At 49.0% G+C, this 19,549-nt stretch overlaps 1 protein-coding gene across 3 annotated transcripts in view; it reads left to right on the forward strand.

The window, feature by feature from the left end:
* The window catches only part of RXFP1 (relaxin family peptide receptor 1), a 98,792-nt gene that overhangs the window by 47,957 nt on the left and 31,286 nt on the right, over positions 1-19,549 (forward strand). For all 3 annotated transcript variants that reach the window (XM_038399176.2, XM_038399178.2, XM_038399179.2), the window contains exons 3-4: positions 6,400-6,498; positions 9,460-9,565. In XM_038399176.2, coding sequence (XP_038255104.1) covers positions 6,400-6,498; positions 9,460-9,565 — 205 coding nt within the window. The remainder of the gene's footprint in view (positions 1-6,399; positions 6,499-9,459; positions 9,566-19,549) is intronic.

Consider the following 19,549-nt stretch of genomic DNA (forward strand, 5'->3'; position numbering starts at 1 on the left):
TGATGCATTTCTTAATAGTTGGAGAAAATGTACTGAAATGGCTATCAGGAAGGAACATATCCCACACCCTGCTACCAGCCATAGCAAAGACAAAATCACCTGTTGGTATGAGGCCTTTTAGATCTGCAGGTAGTTGCCTGACACCTTAAAATAAGTATAGTGCCTGTGTACAGATACCTATCAGGCTACGGTTCAAAGAGCAGGAATTCTTGTATACAGAATTAATGTTGTAAGTTCCATTCTAAACAATTCATTGTGTATCTTTAATTGATATTTTCTTGGATTTGGAAGATATTTTCTTGGATTTGTCATATGTATTTATTCAAATCTGTAGTTTGTCAGGATTAGTGTCCATATTTACCTTCTATGACACTAATACATAAATGGTAATCAACACAATGTAAATCTATCTAACGGACCATAGGTTTTTGCAGTGTTCCAGGGTAAGACATTGTCAATTACTCATTTCATTTATTCCATATCAGAGAAGATGTGCTGGTGCCCCATTGTCTCAAAATCTCACTTTGCCAGAAGTACACCCAATAGAACCTATTTTAGAATTGGCTCAGGAAAATCATGTCATCTGAACTGGACTCCCCAAAATGTGCATCTGTAATCCGTGGGCCAGTACTATAATTAATCATTTCTGAAAGTTGTTGAAGAACCTCTTCTTGTGTAAAAAGATCAGACTCAAACAACATAAACTCTAAATGACCACCATGTGATTTATGTCTCTGACATGCTGTACCTGACTTAGTGCTTCTATTAAATATAGTTATTTACAAAGGGTGTGTATCTATGATTGGGCAAAACAGTTTGGCTAAAATAAAAGCTGTCCCATATTTTGTCCCAAAACTTTAACCAAACTAAATCAGATCAATTGTTTGAAGTTCAGAAAAGTTTGGCTAACTTTTTTCCTATATATTTGTTTGTTTGTTTGTTTTTAAATGTTTCCATGCCTCTTCACTGCTTGTAGAAACCAGGACCAGAAGAGCCAGAAGAAAAGCCCAGTATTTTCAATCAGTTGACACCAGAAAGCTTACGAAATCCAGGCTGTACCAATGCAAAGTAATATGTATGGGAGCCCATCTGACTTCCTTTTTATCTGTGACTGGAACCCTCCTCTTTTATTTCACCACACTCATGCATGGCTGCCTCTTGACTGTCTATAAACATTCCATACACATACACACTCCACAGTGGGCAGCTTGCCATTTGGCAAAATTTCTCAAACACTGTCAAATGGGATAAAAGCATATCTCCCTGTTTGGCCATAAGAAGTAGAGAGGCACACAGCTTCCCCAAGTAGTTGGGAATCTGGCCCTATGACTTTGCTGACTTAGAAGAGGGCAGGGTGTTAGGGTTATTTGTATATTTTAACACCAGAACAAATGGTTTTCAACAATATTTCAAAATATCCAACTAAATGGTTAATTTACCAAGTGTTCCTAGGCTGGTACTGCTGTATTTAGGAAGCCCAAAAGTATTCTGAGACTGCAACCTGAGTGAAAAGTGTTTACTTAGTACAACTGTGCATGTAACAGGATGGCCTGTCCCTTTAGGTGCCAAGAGGCCTGAGGCTAGCCCTCTTCCATTAGCCCCATCTGTGCCATAATTAGCTGCCTGCCTGCTTAAGGGACAGGACTAATTGGGGTCAGGTGATGGCCTGGGGGAAAAAAAAGAATGCTCGGCCTCATAGAAAGACAGAAAACAGTGTATAGAGGAGGAAATGTAAGAAGGAAGTTGGACTCTTGGGAAATGCCCTAGAGGAGGGTGTGGAAGAAGTGGAGCAAAGCAGCCTGTGAGTTAGAGTTCTGTCCCAGAGCAGAGAAGACTACAAGGTCACTGAGGGAGGCTGAGAGTGTGCGAGGGGCTCCAGGGAAGCTGTCTCGGAGTCAGCACTCTATCCCAAGGCAGAGAGACTTAAGGAAAGCCCAGAAGGGGCTGACAACTGAGTCTAGAGGGTGGGATGAAGAGTGGCTCAAGGGGGGGTGGAAGAACCTTTTGTTTCTTTAGACTTTTATTACCACAGAAAAGGATTGAACTCTGAGAGTGACCAATCCAGAGGGCTGAATCACATGAATCCCTGGAAGAGGTAGAAAACCCTGGTGAGAAGAAGCTGATGCAGGTGTGCTGCAGGGCCACCATGCCTGTGACAGTGCACCAGAAATATGCAAAACTGACATACTTCTTTAAAATCATTGACAAAAAGATCCTTTTAATCTCCCATCTCAATCATCCCTCCTCTCTGTAAAAATACAGTCCAGTAATAGCAGCAGATTCCAGTCCTGTATAGTAAGGTCAACCACCCTCATTTAAGACCTGATCTTGCAAATAAAAGTCAATGGAGTCTCTCCATTTAGAGGAATGGGCTCAAAAATAGTACTAATAAGGGAAGCCTCACTGCAACCTTAACTAGGAGACAGGAATTATGGCTTCCTAGACACAGATTTTCAAAAGAGGTCTGCTCCTCTTCAGGTTCCTGCATAAGTGGCCAGATTGGGGTGGAACTCTTTGAAAATCTTGCCAATGATGTTTTTCTGCTACTTATCCAGTCAATGCTCAGTTTGGCAACCAAGTGCTCAGGGGTTATTATAAAATAAGGTTCAACAGATAATCCTGTATGATCTCCTAGCACGACATAAATCATGCATGCAAAAGGCCACTAGCCATTATCACCTAATGGTATTTATCCTGAACAGAATAAATGCATCCTCCATTCACAGTCCTCTGAACCACAACAGAAATCCCCACACAGCACCTACTCCCAAAAGCCTTTCTCTATATTGAGAGAATATCATGGAATGCCCATAGTGGCCCAGAAAACATTTATAACATATAATGATCACTAACCTCTATCGATCATAGAGGAAGCCAGTCTGATCCTCACCTATAACCTTATTAATATTTATATAAGTCATGCTGCTAGCCAACACTTCAATCCACTTATAATCCACATCCTAAAATGAAATGGTGCCTGGCATTTTCTCCCTGGTGCTCTGTGATCTATTATAACTGGGTTATTCCTCATTTTACAAGCATGGAAACATTTTAATTTTTTTTAAACTCTCTTCCTATCTTAACAGTGCAGTGCCAGTTAGTGAAGCTGTGAAGCTGGAGTACTGTGTCCAGTTTTGGGCCCCAACTATAAGAAGGATGTGGAAAAATTGTAAAATGTCCCGCGGAGGGCAACAAAAATGATTAGGGGGCTGGAGCACATGATTTACGAGGAGAGGCTGAGAGAACTGGGATTATTTAATCTGCAGAAGAGAAGAATGAGGGGGGATTTGATAGCTGCTTTCAACTACCTGAAAGGGGGTTCCAAAGAGGATGGATCTAGACTGTTCTCAGTGGTACCAGATGACAGAACAAGGAGTAACGGTCTCAAGTTTCAGTGGGGGAGGTTTAGGTTGGATATTAGGAAAAACTTTTTCACTAGGAGGGTGGTGAAGCACTGGAATGGGTTACCTCAGGAGGTGGTGGAATCTCCTTCCTTAGAGGTTTTCAAGGTCAGGCTTGACAAAACCCTGACTGGGATGATTTAGTTGGGGATTGGTCTTGCTCTGAGCAGTGGGTTTGACTAGATGACCTCCTGAGGTCCCTTCCAACCCTGATATTCTATGATTCTATGATTCAGAGACCTGAGTACCTCTCTAACTTCCCAGTATTTCACTTCTGCTTGAAGTGGCAGGAGATTCCTCTAGGCCTTTCTCTGACTCAAGGCAAGAGCCCTTCCCATTGTTTTTATTATTAATATTTATTCATTTATTATTCTCCTCCCTCTTCTTGGTATCCCTCTCATATACAGAGGATTTTTGAGAACAGTTGTCTGCAGGAAAATGGTATTTGAAGAGAAAACGTGGTCATGTAGCAAGCCCAGTTAAGATCAAAAGGGCTCCTGATTGTGGCCCAAGTGCACAATAGAACACTGCTTTGCCTGTTTTACAGCAATGTGGCAGGCTAGCATTGTCCTATTTGGGGTAGAATTTCAGCAGTAGTAGCTGGCTTTGCAAAATCTCCAAGCCATTATTCCCTGCCTGTTTGCTCCAGGCCCAGGTGAAACATGGCAGTCAGAGCTAACTCCAACAGCAGCAATGTTGGGGTCTTGCTTTGTCTTAAGTCTTCTTTTCCATTTTTTATATAATAAATGAATAAGTTGATATAATATAATATAATTTAATTATAATATAATATAATATAATTAATATAATTATAATGGTAGCCTAGCTGGAGATGGCTAATCTTTACTAATATTTATTAATCAGAATGTATGGTTCGTTTTCTCAGCTCAGAAAGTTTGCGGGGATACTATAGAGGTAATCAGCAGAGCAGCTTGGAATTTTATGAATAAACATTCTTTCATAAGAAAATATGGATTAGTCAAAACCAAACCTTTTTGCAGAAATGTATCAGACTATTGTTCAGAAGGTTTCTCAGGTCTAGAATGGAATTTCTGGTCAAAACAAGCAAAATGAAAAAATCCACCGTAGAATAGCTCAGTTATTAGGACACTCATGTGGGTCTTTCCTCTCCTGGATTTGGAACAGGGCCTTGAACGTAGTGCCCTAAGTTCTGGGTTCTACAGTTCGTCTCTCTCTCTATCTTTCCACTTGAGGCTGTTCACTTTGTATAAATAAGTTAACGTTCATCAGGCCAGAAGGAGACTAACTCTATATCCCAATGATTAGGGCACTGCACTATCTGGATCAAGTAGAGAAGGGACTTGAACCTGAGTCCCCCACATCCTAAGTGAGTGCCCTAATCACTGAGCTATTGGCTATCTTGAGGTCATACTCTCTCCTTTTGATTAAAACTGTCATTCTATGTTGGCATGAAACATGTCAAAACATCAAAAACATTTATGAAATGGAATTCATCATTTTCGGCCAGTAATCAGTTTTCTAAAAAACTCCTCCTGTTGGCACTGCATTGTGAAACTATAAAGATGGGTGGGAGGGTGGGGGTTAAAAATAAGGCACTTCCATGGTTGGAAGATGAGGAGGAATAACTCAGATGCCCACTTCAGAGAAGGAAAAATTATATCTAGGTAAGTAAATTTTACCTCTGGTTTCTTTTCCCTTTTTCAATATTACCAAACTGATAAATGTAGCCATGGCCCTTTGATTATAAAGCTTTATTAAATGCTTCCACAATGAATGATATCAAGTATACACTAAATTATAAAATTTGGGAAGAAGAGAGTCCATTCATGGAGATTCATGACTCTTAGAATAAAACTGCAATCATTTGGCTAAGAATAATCATTGTAAAGCTCATAACAAAAGAAGTGTTTCTGACAGTGAATACATAGTTGCATTTAGAAGTAATACTTTAAATTACCATTGACACTTCTGAATCTCCAGTTAGTGGCTGCTATCTTGATAATTAGTGGCATCATTTGTGATATTGGTCCAAATTGATCCAAATGAAAAATTTTAGGCCAAAGGGAGTTTTTTGACAAGGTTAAAGAAAAGTCAAAATCCGTCTTAGAATGGAAACTTTGACACAAGCAACTTTAACAGGGAAGTCAACTCCATTTCCTGTTTATTAGCAGTGTGCCTCTGTCTTCTTTATTAGGTTTTGACTTGGCCAGAAAACATTATTTACAACTATATGTGAAAGTCTTCCAAAGAAACAGTTCTCTCCTGGTTGCATGGCATCACCATATTTGGAAGTCCTTAGTTATGGGAAGATGTTGAAAAAGCTGCTCTTTTACTTCACTTTTATGTCCTTCACCTGCTGCTCCAGTGTATGCACAGTAACTAGTTTCAGACAGTGGTGCTGAATGCTGCTTTAAAGTGTATGGTGAACTTAGGTTATGCTTGTTGGTGTGAATATGTGTCATAACTTGTCCCCATTCTATGTTGCACATATAACCTTGACCTAGACACTGAGCAAAGAGAAATTAAAGCTGGATATCAGGAAACATTTCCTCACAATGCAGTCTATTACAGTGTGGAACAGTCTTCCAAGAAAAATTGTGGAAGTGCCATCATATGAGTCGTTGAAACTAAGCTGGACAAAGCCCTTGAGAATATATGGTGGGGAGATAAGCCTGCACTGGTAGAAAGAACAGATGACCTCATAGGTCTCTTTTTACTTCTCATTTTTAGGATTCTGTTATATGATTAGCTTTGCTTGCGGGAAAATTGCGGTTTTAAGACTTTTTTTTTCTTTGTCACAAGAGTCACACCAAAATGCTGGGATTCTATAAGGTAGAACAAACTTGCAAAATGCACATAATTCCTAAACTGTGTGTGTCTGTGTGTGCAAAGGATTGTGCAACCAAATTTAATGAAGCTCCTGTTATCTATCATACCTGTGGGAAATGTTTTGAAGGTTTTTTTGTTTGTTTTGTTTTTGTTTTGATATAACATGCCTTCTCTGATTTCTTCTTAGGAGACAACAATGGATGGTCTCAACAATTTGATAAGTATTTTGCAAAATACAATGAAATGACTTCCTCGCATGCTTTTGGGGTAAAGACATCAGAGTGCTGTAAGTACTAACAGGAGTTATTCATGTGATTAATACAGTGAGTGCAACATACTTCCGTCTGGGAAATCTTCTTACAGCATATTCAGATGCAATGTCATTCCATTTGTAGTGAAATAGATTGAAAAATCTCATATAGTTTCAATGCATTTATGCAAATTTTCAGTCCCATTAAGAGTGACTTTCAGGCTACTGTGAAGTTGCTCTCTGAAAAAGATTAATTCCTCCATTAGAAACATCACAGATAAACCAATTATGAGGACAATATATATTCTTAGAGAGATGCACAAAGTGGAATGACTTAAACCTCACATCTTTCAGAACAAAATGTAAAAAAAAAAAAATTATCAGCCTAGCTTTCCTACAATATCCACACATCAAAATATACACATACATAAATATTTTTTAAAAATCCCCTCCTCCTGGGAGAGGGAGAAACTCAGATCCTACATGCATCTTTTGAAATTTGTAAGCCATTCAGATACTGCAAAGACCAAAAGGAAACAGATACAGGTTCCTAATATAATTTTGATTAGCAATTTGCTATGAAGTATTATCAGTAAATATGGCACCAAAATGGAAAATTCAGATCCAGATTTTGAACAAATTCAAATTTGGGAGTTTTAAATCAAGTATTTTGGGTTGTACCTATCGTTTTCTTGTGATAATTTCAGTAACAGATTAAATCAGCCAATTGCCAGAGGTCCTGCTACTGTATTATCATACCACATTCTGCACTAAATCCTTAGTGACTTCAGTGAGAGTTACATTCATTAAACTAAGGTAGTATATTGCCCATCATTCTTGCCAGTGCGGTCATGCTTCATTAGGTAGGTTCATTCCTCACTATCTGCTCTGTGCAGAGCTAGAATTAAGAGAAGACACAAAATTGAGTTTTGCATCCCAGCCACAGAAGGAGGTATAGCGAGTAGCTTCACATCATGGGGAATGAAGAGAAACAGATATGATTTTTTTTTCACAAGTACTCTGTCAAAAAAATTTTTGATTAACTTTTTCCACACTGGAAACTGTTGAAAAATAAAAGATCTGTTATTGAGTGGCTTTGAACTGTACAATTCAATTCCTGAGCCAAGAGGCTTGATCGCCTTCCCTCACTGCAGTAATCTCTACTCCTAATATCTTATCCTTTGGAAATGCTAACAATTATAGAAGAATCTAACAAAACAAACAGAAATTATCAAGGTTGTAACTGTGCAAAGAATAGATGACAGTACAAACTACAGGGACTAAAAGGAAAAAGAATCTTGGTATTGCCTGTCAGTTTTAATCAAAATGTGGTTTTGTGCAAACTGACTTAATTGAAGAGCCAGAGGTGAAATATGTTGTATAAAGATTGAGTAAAGCTAAATTAAGATTCCTAAATGTGCATTTTATTCAGATTTGGTCTGCTCATTTGCAAATAAAAACTTACAATTCTTATCCATAGATAATTCAACACTAAATTAGGCCAGGTTGACACTCAAAAGTTAAGTCGACCCGGCTACATCATTCAGGAGTGTGAAAAACTGACACCCCTGCGTGACGTTGTTATGCTGACTTAACCCCCAGTGCAGACAGCACTGGTTGACAGAAGAATTCTTCCATCGATCTACCTACTGCCTCTCAGGGAGGTTGATTACCTACACCAGTGGTGGGCTGCAGGTTGTCCACCATTGACCTACATTGATGGGAAAACACCTCCCATCAGACTAGGAAGTGTCTACACTGAAACACTACAGTGGTGCAGTTGCAGGTGGCAGCTGTTCCACTGTAGCGGTTTCAAGTGTAGACAAGCATGTAGTGTCTGATCTGGAAAAAAATGGAAAGGTTTGGCCATTCTTGTGAGGGACTACACTAATCTTGTTGTTTAGGACCAAAATTTAAAAGGGAAATCTCTCTGTGAGAGCACAGTTGCATGTAAATCAGGCAATTGCCTGGACAAATACAATGTGCAATTGTCAAACTGGTTCTTGAAATCACAATTCTGCAGCACAAATCATGTGCTCGCATTTTTGGGCACAGGAGGCCCTTAAGCCTCCATTTTTCAAAATGTAGCTGTTTATGTGAAATTTAAAATATAGAAAAAAAAATCTGCTGTCCATTCTGCAAGTTTGCTAAATCTTCTCAAAATGTATGTTTTTGTTCTTCTTTATATATCCAATGCTTTCCATTACATGCTACAATATTGTGCCATTAAACTTAACACCATGGGCAAGCTAACCCATCTCGTGATTGTGTACAGTCATTTGTAAGAGCAAATGATAGAATTTTGTGAGTCAATATTTTTTAAAATGTACATGTTCCATGTACAATATGTGCAAAATCCTGTCTGTATTTATGTACAAAATTACTAAATGTATGTACACACATGGATATTTAGATATTTAGATGCTTGTTCATGCATGTAGTTACATGTGTGCTTTAATATGGGCATGCAATGGTGCGCTTTTTTTTTTTTTTTTTTTGCACATGGGCCAACACCTACCAGTAAAACCACTGACATTTTGGTCCTTCATGTACCACAACCTGCTTTTGGTCACAAAACCTGTTTGCATTTGCAAATCAGGCAGATATCAAGGTTCTGTTACTTGCAACTAAAATTATCTAACTAGCAACTTAGAACTATTTCTAAACTCCATACCACCATCTCAGCACCACACTCGGGTTATAGGACCCAAGACAGATAAAACATCCTCCCCACCATATCAGGCCACAATCACAATATCAAGCTCAAAGTTGTGTTCTAAATGTGCTGCTATTGTATTGGATTCAGGAGTCAATACCAATCTTTTAATTATCTGTATTTATAGCAGTCACTGTGTTACTAGATCTAAATTAAATGTGTACTTGAGAACCTTAAATCAAAGCATTATCCAGTTCTGTTTAGTGTGCTCTGACATGTTGTTATACTAAATCCATTTTTCTACCCATCTCTTTTCTCCCCATCCCATCACCTACCTTCAGTGGTTGATTCTGTGCCAGCAGAATGTCTGTGCCGAGGGCTAGAGCTTGACTGTGAGGGTGCCAATTTACGCACTATCCCTTCAGTCTCTTCAAATGTAACTCTGATGTAAGTAGAGCAGAACAAGCAAGCTTCTTGATCTGAACAACACTGAATATCAACTCTGCAGCCTATCTCATAATTATACCCTTATAATTAGAGCCACTTGGCTTAACTGAAACTGGTGTAAACTGAAAGTACAGTATCATTCTGTGTTGACAAGCCTTGTAGTAAAATGCTTTTAAACACAGATTATCCATGCATAAAATAAGAGAAAAGAAATTAAAGCACAGCTCAAAGCGTGAAATATAGTAAGTCTGCAATCAGCTTTTGTTTGCAATAATGCCTCAAATGAGTACAATTTTACTAGCATCAAGAAACATGGCAAGAGAAATAACTCTGTGAATCACACATGCTTAGGACCTCATCCTGAAACCCTTACTCCTGCAAGTAGCCTTTACTTATACCAATAACCCGAAATTCAGAGAAATACCTGTATGAAGAAGGGCTTATAGGTAGGGATTTTGCTCACTATCTCATGATAAGAAGTCAGTACAACAAGATTTAAGATTTGAGAGAGATCTGGAGGGTGGCCTGATCATTGATCCTGGCAAACACACTCAAACATGAAGCTGTGCTTCCCTCTTGGGAAACAAAATGCAACATCAAACATCCCTACCTGAGGAATTTTTCTGTAAAGTTTCTTGCTATTTTCAGAACATGAACCTACTTGCAGTGGTTTCTTTAATGGACATGTGGGGCACAGAGGCATATGCTCTGGGAGGTAGGTTTTGAGTGTATTTCAGGTTAGAAATAAACTCACACCTAGGAGATTTATCTTCTGATTTTTGAACTCTTGGGTTTGCCGTGGTGCCATTTGTCAACAGGGTGTGGACACCAAATCAGACTCTGTGGTGTTGCAGCTCTGGGCTCATCATTATTTAGATTGAGAGCAGGTGCAGATAGCCAAGCAACAGTTTCCTATCTGACAAATTCAGACCATTTCACATTGGTATCCACGATGCTTTTACTGACACATGTAGTCAACTAGGGATCAATCTTGAACGGAATGCAGGTGACATAACATGGTGCCCGTAAGGTTGGATGTGGGGGATGTAAGAGTGCATGTGTGGCAGCAAGCAGGGTTCCTCTGCTGCCTTCTCATTGGCTGGGGGATAAGTCTAGCCAACAGTGTGCTTGGCAACAGTGTTGCCAAGAAGGCTAACGACATGTGGGCTGTATAAGTAGGGGCATTGCCAGCAGATAAAGGGATGTGATCATTCCCCTCTATTCGGCACTGGTGAGGCCTTATGTGGAGTACTGTGTCCAGTTTTGGGCCCCACACTACAAGAAGGATGTGGAAAAATTGGAAAACGTCCCGCGGAGGGAACAAAAATGATTAGGGGACTGGAGCACATGACTTATGAGGAGAGGCTGAGGGAACTGGGATTGTTTAGTCTGCAGAAGAGAAGAATGAGGGGGGATTTGATAGCTGCTTTCAATTACCTGAAAGGGGATTCCAAAAAGGATGGAGCTAGACTGTTCTCAGTGGTAGCAGGTGACAGAACAAAGAGTAATGGTCTCAAGTTGCAGTGGACGAGGTTTAGGTTGGATATTAGGAAAAACTGTTTCACTAGGAGGGTAATGAAGCACTGGAATGGGTTACCTCGGGAGGTGGTGGAATCTCCTTCCTTAGAGGTGTTTAAGGTCAGGCTTGACAAAGCCCTAGCTGGGATTATTTAGTTGGGGATTGGTCCTGCTTTGAGCAGGGGGTTGGACTAGATGATCTCCTGAGGTACCTTCCAACCCTGATATTCTATGATTTTATGAGGTTCTTGCTCCTCCACCCATCTATTTAAATTCTTCAAGGCTTTTCATAATCCTGTTGCTTCTGCTAGTTGGAGAATTTAAATACGTTACGGGGGGGTGGGGCTGTGCAAGAACTAAATAGCCCTCCCTCCCCTTAGCCCATAACAAGAAGGAATTTTGCCCATTGGACCAAACAGGTAGGGGTCTGGTGGGTTTTTTCACCTTCCTCATGGCATTTTAGGGAATGTCTATTGTGACGGGGCAAGGCCAGATGGCTATGGAAGAGTAGTCTTATTGGGATCCGGGAAGTGGGCGGGAGAAGCCTGTCCACTGCTAAAGGATCCCCCCCAGCCTAAAAGGGGGATCCACAGGACCTAGATGCCCAAAAAATTCTGGGGCACAACTAATAAAATAACAGGGACAGGAGTGCGGTCAACGGGTCAAAAGAAGGGAACCGGACGGGGACACCGAGCAGAGAACCCCGGACAGCACCCACTGCTCCTCAAAGGCGTCAAGGGAGTCAGAGGACGCCGCCCAGAGGAACTCTGCCCGGATACGTGAACGGACCGAGGATTGGAAATAGGCCCTACAGTCACAGGAGACTCCATCGGCCAACTTCCTCACTCTGGTTTTGTAGATGGCCATTTTAATTAGGGCCAGGAGGAGGTTGACCAGGAGATCCCATGACTTTGTGGGGCCACGGATAGGGAGTGCATAAATGAGAAGGTGAGGGGAGAAGTGCAACCAAAAACGTAATAAGATATTGGTGAGGAGCCGGAATAGGGGCTGCAGCCTGGCACACTCCAGGTAGACATGTGCCAGGGTATCCCTCACGCCGCAAAAGGGGCAGGTGTCTGGGATTGAAGTGAACCGCGCCAAGTACACGCCCGTGCTCACGGCTCCGTGAAGGAGCCGCCAACTGACACCCCCAGCGGGCCTTGGGACTAAGGTGGAATATAGGCTGGCCCACCAGGGCTCCTCACCCTCCAAAGGTGGCAGGAGGTCCCACCATTTTGTATCGGGGCGGGACATGAGGGTGCAGGCGTGAAGGGTGTGGAGCACGAGCGTGTAGAGATGTTTTCTTGGCGCGGTTTGAAAACAGACCGGCTGCATCTCGTGCAGCCGGCTTCTCGTGAAGGGGTGAAGGGATCGGTTGGGTCCACGGGGCAGGGGTCCAATTAAAAGGTCCGGCGGGCCTGGGGTAGTGGGTGGGCGGGGCGTGCCCTCGTGCAGGACCCGGTCGAGATAAACCCGAGCAGCGGGCGGCAAAGCGGCCTTCACCTCCTGAAGTATGCGTCGGGGAATACAAGGTCCGGAAAGCCCCATGCGCTGAGCGAAGGTTAGAGGATCCAGCCAGTCTCCCCGGTCATAGTCCAGGAGGTCTCCGACTCTTGTGACCTCTGCCAGGACCAACCTCTGGCGCACCGAGCAGGACTCCGCCACCTGCAAACGGAGCTGGGGGTTGTGTAGCAGGGGCTCCGCGAGGAGATCTGCCCCCTCGGTGGCCGCCACGGACCTGCTCGTTGTAAAGAGTTTCCAGGTCCGGAGGAGGTTCTGGTAGAAGACCGGCAGCCTGGAGAGGTCTCGCGGAAGACCTCTCGGATGGAGATAAAGGAGCTGCCGGTCGTATCGGAGCCCTCGGAAGCGGCGCAGGAAGGCGTGCGCCAGTATGCTCCACGCCGGACTACCTGCACCATAAAGGAGCCTCTGCAGGGTCTGGAGGCGGAAGACATGGACCTGAGTAAGCAGACATTTGAGGCCCTGCCCTCCCTCCTCCACAGGTAGATGGAGAACCCCTGCAGGGACCCAGTGCAATCCTGACCAAAAGAACTCCAGAATCGATGTCCGCAGGTTGGTCAGGAAAGCCAGGGCCGGGACCAGGGTGTTGAGCCGGTACCAGAGCATGGACAGGACTAGTTGATTAAGCACTAACGCTCTCCCTCGAAGGGAGAGGCACCGGAGTAGTCCTGTCCATTTCCGGAGTCGTTCTATCACCCCGCCCTCTAAATTCTGCCAGTTCTCCGATGGAGAGGGATGCGTGGCAGAAAGGTAAACGCCCAGATAGAGCAGCGGACCCGTGCTCCACCGGATGGCCTGAAGCGCGGGTGGGAGGGAACTCGCCTGCCGCCAGTCCTCTACCACCAAGCCAGAGCTCTTGACCCAGTTGACCCGCGCAGAGGAGGCTGCTGAATAGATGGCCTGGCAAGCCTCCACTCGCACCAAGTCGCCTGGGTCCTGGACCATGAGGAGCACGTCATCAGCGTACGCCGACAGGACCAGCCGCAGCTCCGGCTCCCTCAGCACCAACCCTGTCAACCTTCTTCGGAGGAGACAGAGGAAGGGCTCGATCGCCAGAGCGTACAGCTGGCCTGAGAGGGGGCACCCCTGCCGTACTCCTCGCCCGAAGTTGACCGGTTCGGTCAGGGTCCAGTTGAGCCTTACCAGACACTCTGCGGAAGCGTACAGCACCCGGAGAAAGTTCACAAACCTGGGTCCGAAGCCAAACGCCTGCAGAGTGCTCAGGAGATACCCGTGATCCATCCTGTCGAACGCCTTCTCCTGATCTAAGGACAGGAGGGCGAACGACAGACCATCCCTACACCCAAGTTCCAATAGGTCCCGGACCAGATATAGGTTGTCGAAGATGCTGCGGCCCGGGACGGTGTAGGTCTGGTCTGGGTGGACCACGTCTGCCAGCACAGACCCTAGCCTCAGGGAGATGGCTTTTGCCACGATTTTGTAGTCTGTGCTGAGGAGCGAGACGGGACGCCAATTTCGTAAATCGCGGAGGTCCCCTTTCTTCGGCAATAAGGCGAGCATGGCTCGCCTGCACGAAAGAGGGAGGACCCCGCTCTGCAAAGACTCGGCCCAGACGGTGACTAGGTCTGGGCCCAGGACGTCCCAGAACACGCGGTAGAACTCCACGGTCAGCCCGTCCATGCCCGGAGATTTATTGGTGGGCATGCGACGGAGGGCTTCCGAGAACTCGGCCAGAGTGAGGGGCAGCTCTAGCCGGTCTCGGTCGCCCACGCTGACCGTCGGGAGCTCTTCCCACAGCACTCTGCAAGCGTTAGGATCGGTCGGATCCGGGGAGAATAGGCTTGCATAGAAGGCTCTCGCCCTCTCGCACATCTCCACCGGATCCATGAGGGGGATGCCATCTTCTGCCAGTAGGCAGATGATATGTTTCTTAGCCCCCCTCTTTTTTTCCAGGGTGTAGAAGAAGCGGGAGCTGCAATCCATCTCCCGAAGGAGACGGATGCGGGATCGAACAAAGGCACACCGGGCCCGATGGTCCTCGAGGGTCCGGAGCTCCTCCCGCTTCTCCCGGCACGCTCCGCAGAGGGGTGGACCCTCGGGGCTGGCGGCCAGACGCCTCTCCAGCTCTAAGACCTCCCGTTCCAACTGCTCTATCGCTGCATCCCTCCGTCGGCTGGCGCCCCAGGTGTAGTCACGGCAGAAGAGCCGGGCGCGCACCTTCCCTACGTCCCACCACCGCTGTGCCGAGGGAAAGGCACGCCGCTGCCCTCGCCAGGCCAGCCACAACTCCCGGAAGGACGCCACGAAGCCCGCATCCTCCAGCAAGCTGTTGTTAAAATGCCAATAGGCCGGCCCCGGCCTCTCCGCGCAGAGGGAGGCTGTCACGGTGGCTATGTGATGGTCAGAAAATGGGGCCAGCCGGATGCTGTAGGAGTGGGCTCGTGAAAGATGAAAGCGTGATAAATAAATGCGGTCCAACCGGGAATGGCGCGACCGATGGGCCTCCACCCGGACAAAGGTGAACGTGGAAGTGTCATCCGGGTGGTGGTTGCGCCAGACGTCCACCAGGGAGTGGTGTTCGACTATCTCCTGGAGGACGGCGACGGCAGCCGGGCTCTGCTCGGTCCCCGAGCGGTCCCGTTCCTCCAGGGTGATGTTAAAGTCCCCTCCCAGGACCAGGCACTCCTGAGGATCCAAGGTGCCGAGGAAGGCGGACGCCTGCAGATAGAATTGCAGCCGCTCTGGGCTCGCTGCTGGGGCATAGATGTTGACGAGGTTGACTACGAGCCCCTCCATGCGGACCCGGAGGTGCAGCAGGCGACCCGGCACAGCCTCGGCGACCCCCAGCACCTCAGGCCGTATGTCGGGGGAGAACAGGGTCGCCACTCCACCCGTATGAACTGTGAGGTGGCTAAAGAAGACCCTGTCCCCCCAATCCAGCCGCCAGCTGTCTTCGGCGGTCGGATCCGTATGGGTCTCCTGCAGGAAAACCACAGAGTACCTCCCCTCTCGAAGGAAGGAGAGCACCTGGGACCTGCGGAGACCCATCCTACAGCCACGGGTGTTCAATGTTGCGATGGTAAGGGGTGCCATGAGGAGGCTGGGGGGGATCCTCGCCGGAGGGATGCTCGTGGCTCCCGGCGGGCCGCGCAGCAGTCCGTGACCCACCCCGTAGGTGAGTAAGGAGTCACGGAAGTGGCGGACCCGCTGGTAGGCCGCGGCGCCCTGTCTCCCGGTCCTTTTCCCCTCCCCCATGAGGGCCCTTGCGGCCTGGAGGATTTGATTAAAGTCCCCCCATCGTTGGAGGGCAAGCTGGACTTTGTTGCGGGAGCCACGGACGTCTTCTAGGAACTCCCGCAACTCCTCTCGCAGCGCATGGGGGGCTGGGGTTATGGTCTGGTTGCTCCCTGATGGGGCCCTTGGTACAGCCCCCTGGCCCAGCGAGATGGGCAGACAGGGTGCGGACCCCCGACGGGGCTCCTGATGGGTTGACCTGAATGCTGGGGCGATAGGGGGCGGCGGAGGGAGGATAGCAGTCCCTGGTGGGTCGGGACGGGCAAACACAAAGGCCATTCCCTGGGAGTCATCTGTTGGAAAGGGGAAGGAGACTGTCCCAGGGGTGGCAATAATATCTCGGGAGGTGGGCGGGATAAGGGCAGGGGCAGGGGTAGAGGTGAGAGTCTGGGTCGGGAGAGGGCTCTCACTGATGCCGGGCGCAAGCTCTCTGGTGGATTTGGCAGCCACGGCATCAGGAGGTGGACTTTCTTCTGTAGGGTCCTCTCCCGGAAAGGAGGTTGAATGCTCCTCACCAGCGAGGGATGCCCCTGGTGGCTCAGGTTCCAGCCGCGTGGCACCGGCCATCACCTCAACTGGCTCGGCGGCTCTCAGCGGGGTGCCCTCTGCAGCCAGGTTGATGGAGGAGTCCAGGGGCTCCTCGGAGGTGGGAGCAGAAGCAACGGTTACGGGGAGGGAGTATGGGGAAAGGGGGGCTGGAATGAAGTCGCCCAGATCGAGGCCCGTTGGCATAGGATTGTCCTCCCCCTGGGTGACCGGGGTCAGACCCAGGGCCTCGATCTCCTCAAATATAGATGGGAAATTGTTTTCCGCTACCCCGGGATTCTCCCCGCCAGCACCTGACGCGACGGTCACTTCGGGGCACACTGGGGTTTCAGATGGTGCCTCGGGGGTCTTGGAGGGGAGGGACTCCCGTGGAGGGGAGATACCGCCTTCCAGTGCTGCCACGTCTTCCCCAGCCGGCTCTGGTGGGTGGAACACACCCGTGGGTAGAGCGGAAGGCTCGGCATCGGTGCCCCCCTTCCTGGTCTTCCGGGGGGCCTCCGCGTCAGATGGGAGGAGCGGAGCTCGAGCCTTCCGCTTGCCCCGCTTCCCCTGGACTAGGGCCCAGCCCTCCATGGCATCATCTGGGGGCTGGCTAGCAGGGGTTGTGTCAGGGGGCAGAGGCGATGGCTCAGGGACTCGAGGGGGTAACGGTGGGGCAGCACAAGGGAGGGAAGATTCCCCTTGGGGCGGGCCCTCTCCCATGCTTGGCGGTGTCCCTGCCGCACCCTCCTCCACAGGCCCCGCCAGATTGCAAGCAGCGGGGGCGGGGTTCTCCCGCTCGTCTGGGCATAGTGGGGGAGGTGCCCCTTGGGCCTGAGCGGGAGCAATGGTGGACTGTGAAGGAGGAGGGGCGGTTTCAGGTGCCGGGCAGCCAGGGGCGTCGGCGATGACGGGGCCGGTGCCCTGCCGGGGCTCGGGGGTCCTGGGTGCCCCTTCTTCCCGGGCCAGGGGGCAGTCCCTCCGGACGTGCCCCATCACCCGGCAGAGGTAGCACCGGGCCTCCCCCGTGGAATAATGCACCCTGTAACGGGCCCCCTGGTAGGGGACTAGGAAGGACCCCTCGAGTGCCTTTCCGTCGTGCGCCGCCGGCGGCAGTTGAAGCTGCACTTGCCGGCGGAAGGAGAGGACGTGACGGAGGGCGGGGTCTTTGCAGCCCAACGGGAGAGGGCTGATGACAGAGATGGGTTTTCCCAAGGTAGAAAGGGTGGGTAACAGGGCAGCATTGGGGAGAAAGGGAGGGACGGAGGTCAGGACCAGGCGGACGCCCAGGTCCTCTAACGGCTCTAAAGGGACGAACACGCCCCCCACCGCCAGGCCCTTCTCCAACGCCTCCTGGGCGGCGGCCTCCGATGCTAAGAAGAAGACGACCTTGCCATACATTTTGGAGGCCGCCACAATGGCCGTGGGCCCCACCACCCTCGCCAACGCCCGCACATAGGTCTCCACGTGGGGTGAGGCGGGCACCAGGAGGCAACGGACGCCGTGCTTCCTGGTCATGGTGGGAAAGGGGCCCCGGCCGCTATAGATGGTAGCGGAGGCGGTTGTCTGGAGAAATGACGTAGCGGCAGGTGGGGGGGCTGCCGCTACCTGGGCGTATGCTCTGGGGGCCGGGGGAGGGACACCTGCAGAGCTGGTGGAGGGAACAGCAGGGAGGGGCGCCCCAGCTGGAGATGGGGCCGGGGCATTGGGGGCAGCCCCTGCCATGGAGGGCCTGGTCTTTTTAGCGGGGCCCTTCCCCTTCTTCTTCCCCTGGCCCTTCCCGCCAGCTGGGAGGACTCCCCCCAAATCTGAGGGGGTGAGAGACGTGGCAGTAGTGGAGGTCACCCTGGTGCCCGTCGCTGCTGGTGCCCCAGCGGGGGCGATGGCAGATGGTTTGGCAGTGGAGGTAGAAGCTTGGGGGGGTGACAGAGGGGTAGGCGGGGGAGGGGGTGTTCTGGCTACTGGAGAGGTCTCACCCATCTCATCCCCCGCCATCATGAGCAAGGAGGAAAGGGGGGACATCAAAAGGAGGAGGGGAGAGGGGAAGCAGGTCGACCACTCCTCCCCGCTAGGCTGCAGGCAGAGGAGGAGGGCGCCAAAAGGGGTGGGCTGGACGGGGGGCAATCAGGGGTTAGGGGTCAGTCACCGACACAAGGTGGAAATTCCGGCTCCTCTTGGTGCACTATGGGGGGGGGGTTCAACAACATTGAAGGTGCAGTGAAGAGGGTTGCAACTGAAATGGGGAGTTGCACAAGCGCATGGGAGGGGGCATGGGCACACGGAGCGAGGGGCTAAGCGGTCTGGGGGTAGAACAGGGAAACCAAGGGGCTAGCTTCAGAGGCTGGGGCGGGGCAAACAAACAAAGGCTGCAGAAGGAAATGGGCGGGGCAGGCAAACAAACTGAAGCTAGTAAGGGGGGCTGGAGCAAAAGAGGAGGCAAAGCAAGTGGCAAATGGGGCAGGTAGTAAAGGGCAAAGCTGGGGGTTAGGCAGTCCGGGGGGGGCACATGTGCCCATGTGCACTTGCACAAGTCTTTTTTAGCTTGCTGCTTCTGGCCCAAATGGTGGAAATAGGGCGTGGCAAGCCAAGCAAGCAGCTGAGTCCAGAGGCAGGAGCTGAGGCAGATGGTATACAGCTAGTGGTGGTGGTGGAGGGGGCAGCGGTGGTGGTAATAGTGGTGGGGGTTGGGGGGGACACACAGATGGATCGGGGGGCAGCTCCACACCACACCCCCTGTGTCCCTACAAACACAGTCAAAACCCCCACCACAAGAGCACAGTTTGAAAATTACTCAGTCTTAGGGCCCCCTCCACGGTGGTCTGCAAAGTCTCTAGGTGCTGCCCCACTGGCAGATGATCCTCTTCTTCTCCTCCTCGGGCTTCAGCAGCTCCAGGCAGCGGCCTCTGCAGCAGCAGCAGCTCCAGGAACTCCAGGTTGTAGTCCAGGCAGGCAGAATGGACCCCTCTCAGGTGGTGGTGGTGGTGTCCACAACAGCAGTGGCTGGGGTCCCTCACTCCTCCTCTCTGGGGAGTGGGCTAGCAGCCCCCCCCCAGGGCTGCAGTTGCAGCAGTAGTAGCACCCAAGAGTGGGGGGTCCAGCAGCCAAGTAGCAGAGAATGGGGGTGTCTGGTCCAGCCAGGGGAGCAGCTGGAGCAGCAGGGAGAGC

Source organism: Dermochelys coriacea, chromosome 4 (assembly GCF_009764565.3).
Source record: "Dermochelys coriacea isolate rDerCor1 chromosome 4, rDerCor1.pri.v4, whole genome shotgun sequence".
Taxonomy (NCBI): Eukaryota; Metazoa; Chordata; order Testudines; family Dermochelyidae; genus Dermochelys; species Dermochelys coriacea.